The 14,626-nt window shown below is 35.9% G+C and overlaps 1 protein-coding gene across 1 annotated transcript in view; it reads right to left on the bottom strand.

Moving 5' to 3' along the window:
• Positions 1-2,093: 2,093 nt before the first annotated feature.
• The window catches only part of LOC122133917 (SPARC-related modular calcium-binding protein 2-like), a 35,099-nt gene continuing 22,566 nt past the window's right edge, over positions 2,094-14,626 (bottom strand). Inside the window, exons 9-13 of the mRNA XM_019113955.2 lie at positions 13,372-13,448; positions 4,202-4,301; positions 3,686-3,933; positions 2,861-2,898; positions 2,094-2,679 (exon numbers count right to left, since the gene is read on the bottom strand). Of these exons, the coding sequence (XP_018969500.1) occupies positions 2,656-2,679; positions 2,861-2,898; positions 3,686-3,933; positions 4,202-4,301; positions 13,372-13,448 (487 nt within the window). The 3' untranslated portion in view covers positions 2,094-2,655. The remainder of the gene's footprint in view (positions 2,680-2,860; positions 2,899-3,685; positions 3,934-4,201; positions 4,302-13,371; positions 13,449-14,626) is intronic.

The following is a 14,626-nucleotide window of genomic DNA, read 5'->3' as shown; positions in this document are numbered from 1 at the left end:
TGAAATAGAAATGTCTTTACTGTTACTGATCAATTTAATGAGTCCTTGCTAAATAAAGGTATTACTTTCTTTAAAAAATGTACTCATCCCACACTTCTGAATGGTAGTATACTTAAAAACAAAAGTCAAACAAAACAATATAACACAGCTCGAATAATCATCTCATTTTCCAAAGCTCAATATCTTATTTGGTCTTCTGTTCATTTAAAAAAAAATAGTGTTTTTACTCACAGTGGCAAATTTAAATATCACAAAAGAGTTTTGAGATTATCAGTGAATAATGACTTAATAATGACAGCCATCATATGGTTTCACACAGAAGAAAAAAAAAAAAGGTACAAATATGTACCATTTCGGTACTGTTAAGCACCTTTAAGGATGTACCCTTTAGGAGCAAATAAGTGTACCTTAAAAGGTGTACCTTTTAAAGGGGTATGTCCCCAGTGACAGCTTTTGTTTTTTATTTTCTCAGAGAATGATGATAATGATGATGATGATGATGATGATGATGATGAGGATGATGATTATACAAGAATATCATTATTTTGATAATAGTACATCATTTATTTGTTCTTATAGAACATGCAATTGTCCAGATGTGGATCGCAACACTTATCTGTTGACTGGAAAACAAGACTGAGTACAAGAAGGAGAGAATGTCAAGATGACGCAATTGAAAAGAAAGGAGCGGGTGACGCACCTGACAGCAACCTGATCTGTGTCGGGGAGCGTCATACGAGTGACTCTGAGGGATGCTGGTCGTGTTGACAGAGACACTGAGGCATTTCTCTGGTATGTCACAACAAACGGCCAGACTTAAAAATAACCACAGGTGTGCTTTGAGGGGTCACCTGACCTCAAACCTGTTCACACACATACACACACAGGCAGACAGACAGATAGACAGATATGACAGATGGATGGATGGATGGATGGATGGATGGATAGATAGATAGATAGATAGATAGATAGATAGATAGATAGATAGATAGATAGATAGATAGATAGATAGATAGATAGATAGATAGATAGATAAAGTGGTGGCATATTTCTATACTTAACATACTTGATGCTGGTTATTATTTTGGACCAATATACAATATAGGAATTTCTTGAGAAGCAACTGTGGATTCTGCTTATGCAACTTAGATCTCAATTTGTACTATTAGTGCACCCCAAATCATGTCCAAGTCAATAAATATAAAGTACCCTTTCAGAAGGTACACATTTGTTCCTTATTTACCCCTAAAGGGTGCATAAAAGTACCTTGAAAGTACACATTAGTGCCTAAACGAAAGTGTACAAATTAGTTCTTTTATCTTACAAATTTATATCTTTTTAAAAGGTACCGTCCAGTGTTGCCAAGTCTGCGGTTTTCCCGCGGAATTGGGTTCATTTTACACTGTTGCCGTGGGATGTTTTTCATGTCTGTGGGTTGAAGCGACCCCAATAACATGATGTTTAGCCCCTGGAATGTGACTTTTATCAGGGGAACCCCACCAAAAAAAGAAGAGTGTTTTTTTTAACCCGGGGAACGATTTTTTTACCGGGGGATCACCCCTGAAAAGCGATTGGGCTGGTTTTGAGTCGCAAATGGGTAGGTTTTGCTGTGAAAACCTGGCAACCCTGGTACCGTCCCAGTAACAGCTTTTGTACTTTTTTTTCTGAAAGTGTGGGGAGCACTCTGGATATAATGCAGGAGGATTCAGGTAGTAGCTGGGCTCTTTTAAAATCCAGAATTTGACATCTTTGAAACATCAATAACTGATCCCCTTCTTTACATTCCCTGCAGTGTTAAAACCACAGAGTGCTGCATCTTATCTCACAGATCCAGCACCAGATCTGCTTATCATAATTTACACCCAGAGGTAAACGAATGAGGTCAGTTTGAGGTCACTGATGGAAATACTAAGCTCTATTCAAAGACAATGAAGGAAAAACAATCATCCATCTACATGTGCATCTCAAATTAAAACTTATTGTCACTTATTGAATGTTTTTTGTTTGTTTTTCCTCCAAAGCTCATGTATGCAGATTCAGTGACTGCAGAGCAATGTACTCTTACACAGTTTTGCAATAACAAGAATACAAAATATTATAAAAGACTTCTTTATTTCTAATCATAATGAAGCACTTTCAACAAAATGAACTGTCTCCCATTTCATGTGTGGTACAGGACTACAATCTGTAATAATTCCAAGCTCAGGCAGTAGTTAGGATTTGGTATAAAAACTAAGTTGAGGCTTCAAAAAAAAAAAAAATTTAGATGCATTACAAACTATCCAGAAATTAGAAAAAAGAAAAAAAAAGAAAGAAAGAAAGAAAGAAAGAAAGAAATCATAACAACAAAGATGGCCTTGACAAAATGCAACATGTAATACAACTTGTATAACTTAGAAAAGTATACTTATTTTAGACTCACAAAGGACACATACATTGTATGTGTTAAATTATTATTTTTGTTGTTTGTTGTAAGGACATAAAAAATGCTAACTACATCATTCACATATTCAGCAGTCTGTTTAAATACCTTATTTTTCTACAAAGTGAATTTACATTGTTTTAAAGTACAAAGTGCAAAGACTATGGTTTCCATCGTCGTTTTGGTGGGGCAGGATCTGCGGGACGGGAGCGGGAACAATCGCTGCGGCTACTTCAGCCTTGCTTCTTTGACAGGTTCTGAAGAATGTTAGATGAGAGAGTGAGGAAAATGCTATTTCAAAGCAATGGCTTTACTTTATAAATGCAATTGTCTACTTGTATTAGTAATTGGTTTCAATCTACTGCTCCATAAAAAAAGGATGAGAGAGAAGGTTGGAATGCATGTTGAGAATGTTAACAGCCACTGACATTAACTCACCAGTTTACAAGATGTTGTGCCTTCACCTGTTTTTGCCCCTGAGGAAACACCAAAGAGAAAGTTTTACAAGCCTGTTCCCCATTACATGACGGCAATGCGGGTTGTTTCTGAGAAAGCTATCAAACAAACGCAAGCGCTCTTGGCCATTAAAACGACCACACAGTCTTCAAACAGTCTCAGGCTGAAACCTACAATAGCTCAGTATCTCCCTCATCCAATCAGAAAACAGAGTTAATGCTGTTGAAAAGTGAATGACTCTGCTGATTTCATCTTAAAAAAATGCAAAACATACCTGTTTTAATTCTAATAAGATAGATTAAAATAAGAAGAAAGTCATATTATGAGAAATTAAGTCACAATTCTGAGAAATAAAGTCTGTGAAATATGTGTGAAAAAAAGAAGTTTCTTGATCATCAAAACTGCATATTAGAATGATTTCTGAAGGATCATGTGACACTGAAGACTGGAGAAATGATGCTGAAAATTCAGCTTTGCATCACATGAATAAACTAGATTTTAAAATATACTCAAATAGACAACAGTTATTGTAAATAATAATAAAAAATATTTCTCAATATTACTGTATTTTTGATCAAATAAATGCATTGGTGAGCCTTGGTGAGCAAAAGAGACTTGCAAAATCACTAAATAGCCATCATGACCTTAAACTTTTGACCAGTAGTATATGTTGCAAACCCTTGCATTTCATTTTTTTTCCTTTAGCATTTCAAATCTAATTATTCCCAGCATTCTCTGATGCAGTATAAACTCTAGTGTAGCATGCCCCTATTTCTCGGCCATCCATCAGGAAACAGAGAGACTCACCCTCTTCCTTAGTGACACCCAGACAGCCCATCAGTTCCTGTAGAGACAGGGCCTTATCATTGTTGATGTCGCAGTACTCCACAAATTTCTTCACACACTTCTTGGGCTTGGATTTCTTGCGCAGTAAACGCTTGAATGGTTTGATTTCTTTCTTTCCGATGTCACCGTTGGAATTCTTGTCAAGCTGACTGAAATACCAGTGAACAACTCGTTCTTCCAGAGTATGACTGGGGTCTGGCTCCAACATCCTGGATGGAGGAAAAATTAAACACTGATGTTTACATGCACATGATTTTCTGGATAAATGCCTGTGAAACATGTACTGTATATATAAATATTAAATGATGTTTTTCATTTGCTGCCTTTTGATAGGGGCCGGAACAGCAGTGTCAATTATTCCAGTCTGTCAGGTAATGAACATAAAAAAATTTTTACACCACACTGTAGGCAGGGTCAGTTCATTTCACGAACCGGTCCATCACATCTACATTTGTCATTTCTCAGTTTCTTGTTTACCTGCCAGCAGAGGCCGGGTCAGTTACCGCATGGACCATGTCTGTGGACAACGCGTCCAACACGCTTGTAAGAAATTCTGTCTTCTTCTCCCCAGGACATCCTGAAAAAAAAGACGCAAAAATTACAAAATGAGCTGTGGTCTCTGTTTAGAATAACATGATTGAATTCTGAATGAATTTGAGTGAACTATTTCTTTCACTTTCGATCATAAACTGTCCTAAATTTTATTTTCTCGTTGGATTTTAGTGACATTAAGTTAAATAGCATGCAAAAAAGTTTAAAAGAGAACAAGGCTTCTTTTCATGTGACATTTTACCCTTAGGTTATCAATATAAACAGCTATGAAACCTCATAAACAGCTGTTGTGACTGAATTACCTTATGGGTAATTACGTCACGCTCTAGGCCTTATTACTGAAATATGTTATTTTGTCACTACAAACATATAAAAGAAATCAATACTTTGCTGTTCTTTTGAACTCTCTATTCATCAAAGAATTGTACCAAGCTCCACAAAAGCAACACAACTGTTTTCAATATTGATAATAATAAAAAATGTTTCCTGAGCAGCAAATCAGAGTATCAGAATGATTTCTGAAGGATCATGTGACACTGAAGCCTGGAGTAATGATGCTGAAAATTCAGATTGCATCACAGTAATAAATTAGCAACCCCAAACATTCAAATGTCAGAATGGTATTATGCATTTAGTATGCAAAATATGCACTAAGTGCATTTTTTGCAGGTTTACAGTAAATGCATATACTGCTACACATTCTAGTGGCTATTTGAGGTACTGGCGCCATAGGTGGCCCAATAAACACTTAGAAGATATAAAGCTGTCAGATGGTTTTACACCAACTGCACTTGAAGATAGTGGAGAGTAGGGGAGTTAAACAATGTTATGGCTTCAGAGATTCTTCACTGCCTTGTCATAAAAATCAGACCTCCCCTGTCCTGTCTGAGGAAGATGACAGCTGCCAATCAAACAGAGGATTTAGGTTTATGGTCACAGGTAAAAGTTTGCTTTCTGTGGGAATTGCTGTTTGTGGATGTTTGAGTGAAACCCACAAACCAGGCAAAAACATGCCCAGTTCATAATTCACCACAAAAATTTGAAATTATATTTTGCATAAGCATAATAAATTAAGCCTATTTGTAGGATTATTATTATTATTATTATTATTATTATTATTATTTTGGATTGTGACATTATAGTCATGCAGTTAACCCAGCTAACAAAAATATGTTATAATTATGTTTTGCCAACATTATTTATTGAATATTTGATTATATTCCAAACATTATGGGAATGTTAGAATGTTCTCTAACAGTTTGTAACGAGTACAAACATTAAAAAAATGTTTGATGAACGTCCAGCTAAAACATTTCAGGAATAATAATAATAAAAAAAACATTCCATGAACAATGTACAAATAACATTTTTTTGCTAATGTTTTGAAAACATTATTAAAGACCAAATGAACTAATATTCTTGAGAACATTCCCTGTAATAGGAAGCAGTTAACTTTAGTTAAGATCCCCCATAATCCTCATTAATATCATGCAATAAATTAATAAATATTAAAAGATCTATGAACATAATACTATGATTATATACTAAAATTATATATTTTGCTATGTAAATATATTATTTACATAGAGTAAACCATTAATGCATCAAGGTAGTTTTTGTTGACTGTAATTTTTTGGCAATGGACAGTAAACTTAGTAAATCTGGTGTAAAAAGTGTTTGTTTTATTTCAGCAAATCTGTGTCCATCTTTTTTAGTAGCTTGTGTTATGTATATTGGCCACCCTGCTCTTTAGATATTAGTGTTGGCTGTTGAAAAACCGAGGGAGTTTAACACACTCCTACACCTTATTTCTCAAATCCATCTGTCTGTCCAAATAAAGCAAGATAAAGACAGGGAAAGTGTGTCTGTGTGTCTGTGTCTGTGTGTGTGTGTGTTTGCAAGGAGAATTCTTCACATGCTGGACTGTTTATGGTCAGGCCCAGAGGCAACAGATTCTCTGGTGTAAGAAGTAAAGGTATGCCGAGGTCCTCGTGAACAGGTGTGTGTGTCAGAGAGCGTGAGCAGGTAAACAGACGGCCTCACACAAGAGAAAAGAGAAGGCAAAAGGAAGATGTACAGGTTTGCGAGTGAGTATCATGTTCTGTGGGTATTTCTCCTCCTCACTGAGATCAGACACAATAAAATATCCATTCACACATTCATATGAGGAACAACATTTGTATAGTGTAGTCTAGAGACACTCAATAATAAACATTATTTTTGCTCTTGGCATTTTACATTAGTCAGAAAATACCATTTTTAATGTGTCTTCAGGTTCCGTTTAAGTATGAATTTATAGAGTTTGGGCTGCATTGCAAAGAAAATACAGCTTAAATATGATGTGTCTAATACTGTATAAGGCTGTATGATTTGGTGAAAAAAAAAATTACCTTGATTTTTGACAAGTAGCCTATTATGATATGATATCTATATGTATGTGCTAAGCAATTCAATGCTGCAGGAATGACATATTTTTGTATCAACATAAGTCATGTGACCATAGTGTAATTTGTTTAGCCTATGTTTAGTGTTTTACTTCTGGCTAAAGTTGCGCTCATTTATGAAGATTATCATGATGAACAGAATGTGAAAGGATCATAAACTTTTTTGGTCACAGAGCTTATTTTCTGCAAAACCCCTAAAACAAAAGAATAATCCAACTGAATTGTTGTCGAGGGAACCAGGGTGATGCTAGATTCAAGGTTGACCTATAAAAATACATCATGACTGCATCACTCTGTTAAACCTGCAAGGTTACAGACAGAAGTGGAGCCCCTTCAGTTTGAAGCATGCTAAATTTATTTCATAAAATCACAGTGTCTGGTGAACTCTTTTTAGATACTTCTACTTAAGTAAGCATGAGAAATCAAAAAACTCTCCAGATAATTTAAATGCTGATTGAGGATTCACTGAGTAAACCCATCCAGACCTTGCATTTTACAACATTTCAGCGCTACCCAGAATCCTGCAGCTTGTGGAACTTACATAAAAACTCTCAAGTTGCAACAGAGTCACGGGAATTGCGGTATTGGCTGTGGATTGTGGATGTTTAGCTGCCAGCAGCCGCCGGCCCCCATCAGCCCCCCTTCTACACCACAATTAACCAGCCGTGACCAGAGAGCTGCGCACACAACAGCACCTGTACACAGGCTGTGGATTGTGTGTTTTTGCATTCGAGGGCCGTGCCCCCCCTAGCGGTCATTGATGCCCCTCCTACAGGCCATGGCGTGGCCCAAAAAAAAAAATCCCTTTTAGTTATTATTTTAATATTAAATGTTCAAACTGTAACTTAAATAAAATAAAATAAAAAGAATGGGGAAAATGCATAATTTTTGTTGTTCATGGCACGTTACTAGGCTTCGTCATGGTGAATGCTTATTGGTCGCCGAGTAAACTTGTTACATTTGATTTGCAGCGCGCGCGCGCAAAATCCATTTCAAGTTGAAGAACAGTTTGTCCGTCTATATTATAGACAGTTGTTAGCAGCTAATTTAAAAAAAGCAGGTGAATTGTTGATGAATGTTTTGTGGGTTCTAACTGCATTTGTGTGTTTTATACTTGGCTGTCTGTAAAGATATATGGGCTTATGTCATTTCTGCTTGGTGCGTGCATAAACTGCTGCGAGGAGTGTAACCCAGGTTAAAAACAAGTATTAGCATAAAGTAATAGCAGAATATACATTTATTTTTGTCCTTTATTTATTTTGTTTAGAAAATGAGTCCTTTAGAGTATTTAAAGTCCTTGAAACCCTAAGAAAAAACGGTGTTTAAAGAAATTATTTTATTTGTTGAAGCACACTTTGTATTTTCTGTATTTATTTTTTCCATTTCCTGTATTTTATTTTATCTTTTATCTATTTTCTCAAGATCTACAAAATTTGCATTCTACGCAAATCAAAAACTAAAAAATCAGTTAAACCTTATACCTTGTGTGAGTGGCTCATTATTGTTCTGACATCCTTCTCTGCAGGCGAATTTTAGTCTTCTGATTTAATTGGTCCATACGCAGACATTTGTATGATGATGTCCAACTCGTTTTATGAAGAAAAAAGCCTTAAGTTTTCAGAAACATCTATACGAAAAAACTTTGTCTGATGGGGACTTTTTTTTTGCCGGTTTTTCAAAGCTTCAAACTGATTCAGTGTTTTTTTTTTTTTTTTTTTTTTTTTTTTTTTTTGTCGTCGTAATTTGTTAATTATTTAAGTATAAAAATATATAGCTATTCATTGAAGGCCTATTTTATGTTTTTTTTATTTAGCCTATATTATATTTATATTATTATTTTCTGTCCTGTTCTGTTGTTTAGGCTATCTGTTCTGGGCCGGGTTTCCCGATATCGATGTAGCCTAGCCTGTCTTAGCTCTTAAAAGCGCTCTCTACATGCAAGGTTATGAACTTTAGCCGCAATTCCTCGCGCGTTTTCCCCAAAATGTACATTGTTAGCCGCAATTCCTCGCGCGGAACTCGTAGAACGCGAGAATAGGTTACATTTTGCTGACGTGCTGAACTAGGCTATACTAACCTTATATGGAATCGTATTCTGAACGTTTAACCTAACAATCGTCATCTTTTGTGTATTAGGAATCAAGACAGGTAAAAAAAAAAAAAAAAAAATTATATATATAGTAACATTCTATATAGATAGATCATTGGAGCTAACATTCTAGGGTAGAATGTCATTCTATTTAGATCATTGGAGCCGTATCCGGTCCGCAAACAGCAAATTTCAGCGCTGTCTTCTGTTCCTCTTTTAGATAAAAACCTATATAGATTCTATATAGATCTTTCAGATTTAGGTCTGGATTTCCATGCTACTATGATGTTGCCAATGCGTCAAAAAAATATTTATCAAACGACAGTGCCCCCCCGCCGATGATCCAATGCCCCTCCAGTAGATCTGCTCTGACGCCGACTCTGAGTGAGCTGCGCACACAACAGCCTGAACGTCCACACACACACGCGCACACACGCACACACACCTGAGGAACAGAGGTTTATTCATTAACATATTGAGATATTGGCATGTTTACCAAAGTGCATATTAGTGACAAAGCTAGTCTATTGGAGAATAAGACCTGCAATTACAATTAGTCTGTGTTGCATGTTTAAAGATTTATGTGGGATAATATTAAACACAATTAATTGAACATTGGGGTGAATTTTAAATGAAAATTTTGTCAATAATCACTTACCCCCATGTCGTTCCAAACCAGTAAAAGCTTCATTCGTCTTCGGAACACAATTTAAGATATTTTGGATGAAAACAGGGAGACTTGAGACTGTCCCATAGACTGCCAAGTAAATAACACTGTCAAGGTCCAGGAAAGTATGGAAAGCATCGTTGGATTAGTCCATCTGCCATCAGTGGTTCAACTGTAACGTTATGAAGTGACGAGAATACTTTTTGTACACGAAGAAAACAAAAATAACGACTTTATTCAACAATTCCTCTCCTCTGTGTGTCTCCAAATCAGCGTAGCTGGACCTTGACACTGTTATTTACTTGGCAGTCTATGGGACAGTCTCAAGCCTACCTGTTTTCATCCAAAATATCTTAAATAGTGTCCAAAGACGAACAAAGCTTTTACGAGTTTGGAACGACATGGGGGTAAGTGAATAATGCCAAAATTTTCATTTTGGGATGGAGTATCCCTTTAATATATCTTTCCATACTGCACTCTCAGGGAAAAAAAGGTACAAAAGCTGTCACTGGGCCGGTTATGGTACATTTACGTACTAGAATATGCACTTTAGGTACTAATATGTATCTTTAAGGCTTTAATATGCACCTTCAGGGCTAAATAAGATACAAAAATGTACCTTTTGAAAGGGTACTCTCCCTTTTTCTGATAGTGTGAGTGTGAGAGGTTTTGTTATATCCCTTGAAATAATAAAAGTCTGTTCGTTGATGACATCATCATTCAGGAAGTGGCATCATACTAAGGGACATCAACAGCACAAACATCAGTGAGTATTAGCAATTTGATTTATTTTGTAATCTAAAATGTTCTATATTGTTACAGAAATCAGTGTGGTAGTATAAAAATTAATGAGCTCATAAAAGGACAGTTGCTCCCACACTGATCAATTTTTCTAATTTATTTATGAATCCCTGTACTTTTGAAGACCTTTTCAAAGGGAGGTGTTGTCTGATTCCAAGAAAAATATAGCAAAGTAACACACACACACACACAGAGAGAGATATTCTCACACCTCACTCACCGTTGCCTATTTCACCACTTAATATTAATTAAAGCATGTAGATAATCCTATTAGTCAAAGTCTGGCCAGGGTTACTCCACATTCTGTTATTTGGGACTCAGACAAAGCATATATCTCATGTACTTACACTAACAAAAAAGTGCCATGTTATTTCTATGGTATTTCTTCTATGGCACTTTCTTGTTAGTAAAAACCATTATACTATAAATACCATAGTATGAAATTGTATATACAGTACATGGTATTTTTTATTGGAAATTCACAGGTGCTAGTGGTGCTAAAATCTTTAAAATCATTATATTAATATTCTTAATGTTCATTAATTATACAATACTGTTCAAAAACTCATCATAATGATTTTTAATCTTGTAGATATTTTAAAAGTGTCATGGTCACCAAGGCTACAGTTATTGTGAAATATGATTTCAGTTTAAAATATGTTTTATATATTTGAATATATTTAAAATTGTAATTTATTTAAGCTTTTTTTTTTTTTAATCATCCATTATTCTAATATACCATCATTCTACTATGCCGATTTGCGTTGAAAACATTTGTACTGCTTAATTTTTGTAATTTAATTTATAAAATAATAATATGTAAGCAGGCACGTGCACAGGTAGGGCTCAACCTGTGCAGAGCACATGCCCTTTTTGCCCTTACACTCCGAAGTGCCCTTTTTTTGGTGGTGTTTTTTTTTTTTAATCAATGCTATTGGTCACCCTTTACGTCTGTCTGTCTATTTTACAAATATTTAGCAAATGAAAACGAGCTTGTGTAAATCTTATTCGATCCTCAAGCTGTCAGTAAGCTGATAACTCCGCCCCCTCTATATTCATTGAATCAACTGAAGTTCCACATCAGCCGCACAGTAGACAACAGCTGAGCTGAACAAAGTTTTGCGAAGGGTAAATAAATATCTTGTTGTTTGAATAAGTACTACTAAACACTATGTCTATAAAGGCTCATATTTTATTTATTTGATGTCTGACTGACTCACTGACTGAGACATGTGGGACGTCGCCTGAGAGAGGGCTAGCATTTGCCATCTAGTCAAAGCCAATACATAGCCAACACTTAAATAGCCTGTGCATACAGTAGCATTTCATCTTTTATAAAATGCGATTTTGTCCAAATGCATTTTACCACAGGAAAAACTGAGCGCTTCGTCTATATAGCTACAAAAACTAGTTTTGTAACCTGTAGATGAAAATGTAATGTGAGGGGCCGTCGCCGTTTTAATGACGGACAAAAAAAAAAAATTCACATTTGCACACATTCGCTGGTCAAAAACTATATATTGATAAGTAATACAACAACATATAATTTGTTTTTACCATCGGAAAATCATAACAGGTGCGCCCCCGCGCTGTTTCGTACTGGAACTTACACAAAGCGACGAGCGATCCTCGTCACCTAGATAACATAGATAAGAAATTTTCTTCTTTGATTTATGATTGCTGATACACTTAATTTATTAACATTTAGGCTAATCATGTTATGGTATACTCTCCGCTCGTCCTTATTTGTATAAAATGTAGTAAAACATGGTTTTACTACAGTAATGTAGTAGTAACTAAAAAATTTTTACAGAAGATCACTGTGAAATCTTTTATCATGCAGAATGTAATTCATTATTCATTCCAAGGCTTCATTTATTTGATCCAAAATACAGCAAAAACAGTAATATTGTGTAATATTTTTACAATTTTAAATAACTGTTTTCTATTTGAATATATTTTAAAATGTAATTTATTTTTGTGATCAAAAGCTGAATTTTCATCATCATTACTCCAATTCAGTACTCTTCAGTGTCACGTGATCCTTCAGAAATGCTTTTCACTGCAACTGTACTTTTCACACTATTTTTATTTATTTTTTTCATTGCTGGCTTATTTTAGGGAAAGTGTAGTGAATAAGAAACCTTCAAGAGACCAACATCCCTGGTCCACCACAGTATCAAATTTTTGCCAGGTAGGCGGATACATGTTGGATATGTTATAGTAACGATATGGCTATAGTTTCTTATAATCTGGAATTGAGTTGTGTTATTGAATTTGTCATGAAGATGTGACCATTTCTTCCTTTTATGCAGGCTTACTAAATAATCTTGATATAAAAAAAAGGGAGGGGGGTGCCCTTTTTCAGTTTCAGCACATGCCCCTCAAAAGGTCTGTGCACGGCCCTGTATGTAAGTATCAAACATATCACCTAGTCCACATTCAGAGCTGGAATACTGCAGATCCTATTTATTTAAATCTAATCAACGACTTCATTCTGGACATGGAAGTCACTCCCTCGTTTCCTTTTTGCTGTTTTTTTATCTTTGCCCTCCACTCCTTTTTCCTCTGTTCTTCATCACAGCCACTCCCCCCACACTCATCCCTCCTTGTCATCCTCGAAGGCTCCTGCTATCAATTGCAATCTATCTTTTCTACCTCCCCTTTCCTCAGTGAGATGATCTGTTAACATCTGTCATCTAGGCAGACCGTAGGGTCGTGGGAAACCAGGAGATGGTTTTAGACTCTAGATGTCACACACATACCTGAGCTCACATGCAAAAACATATAGATATAGATGCACAAACAGACATCCTTGAACTTTATATTATCATTTGTTTTATGTTTACTTTGTGCAAGCAAGTATGAAAAGTGATAAACGCAAAAATAAATACCTAGTGCACATATTAAAAGACACATATTCAATTAAATTTTTGTTATTTATTTCCTTGAGGCCCTCTTTGGTGAAAAGCTGTTGTTTTTCATTTTTTCAGCCTAGTTTCTATTAGTAGTGCTCTGGCTAGTTTTAAGTCACTCTCCAGCAAACCTTGCACAATATTTTTGCATCTGCTCATAAGCAGAGAGTTAAGCTCACCCTGCAGGTGTCTGCTCCTGTAATAGTCCTTTGGCTTGTTTTGTCTGGCATTTCCATCACATTTTGGTTGTTCGAATCTACAGCAAGAGAGAGGGGGAAAAAAACCCAGAAGGAATGAGAATGAAAACAAAGCTTTATTGTTTACACTGTGATGAGTCCAACAGCTAAAATATTCCACCAATGTTAAGAAAAATATTTCGATTTTGCGTGTTAAATAACAGAAAAACCAAAATAACATAATACTCTTTAAACAAGTAAAGATACACTGAGTGATGGATAGTTACATGAGGATGTCAACTTGAAGTTATTTTTTATTTACCATTTCCTAAAGGCGAAATGGAAGTTGAGATAATATTTTCTTCACTATTGTGATGTATATGCAAAATAATAATATGTAAGATCTGTATATATGTAAAATATATACCCCCCCCCCCCCCCCCCCCCCCCCCCCCCCCCCCCCCCCAAACCCCCCCAAAAAAAAATGGAGTGTAAGACAAGAGAAACATTCAGGGACGCATTAGGAGAGTAAATGTGCTCCAATCGTTGCCCAAATAATAGAGAAAGAGAAAGAGAAAGAGAAAGAGAAAGAGAAAGAGAAAGAGAAAGAGAAAGAGAGAGAGAGGAGGTGATGGGAAGGTAGCACTTCCATGCGTGCTCTAATGTGCTGTCTGGCAAACTGCCTGAGGCTTTGTTAACTCAATACCACATTTGGTGATAGTCAGAAATCCACAGCATCGCTCTATAACACTCCTACAGCTCATTAAAGGTGTCCCTGAATACAGAGAGTGTCACTGACCCCTGGCAAACACATTCACAAGGTTTTGTAATTTTGCCAGGTTTCTTAATCAGATTTGGGCTGCTTGAACAGCCCACCTGTTAGAATTTAATCAGAATGATTTGCTAGTATATTTAGCTTTTGTCAACGAATGCAGAGCAGAAAGGAGCTCTCTAAATGTTAAAAGAGACTGAATGAGATTGGGCCTAAGTATTGGCCCCTGAGAGAGTCCAAAACTCAGTTTTGTGGAATAATGAGACCTGCCCCGGGTGTATATTAAATGTACGGTAAGAGAACAGGTCGACTGGTGAAGTGGTGGGGTTTTCCTTTCAATAGAGACAAACTGCTTAAGTTGTATTTTGGCAACTAAATAAGGACAGATTTGTTTCCTTGAGGCGCCAGAGGTATTTTAAAGTGTTTAAAATAAAATTTTGTTAAAACTGATGTTAAAGGAATAGTACACTCAAAAATAAAAATTAA

The sequence above is a fragment of the Cyprinus carpio genome, chromosome A13, assembly GCF_018340385.1.
Source record: "Cyprinus carpio isolate SPL01 chromosome A13, ASM1834038v1, whole genome shotgun sequence".
In the NCBI taxonomy this organism is placed as follows: Eukaryota; Metazoa; Chordata; class Actinopteri; order Cypriniformes; family Cyprinidae; genus Cyprinus; species Cyprinus carpio.
The sequence above is the reverse complement of the archived record's forward strand: the minus strand, read 5'-3'. Positions and strand labels throughout refer to the sequence as shown.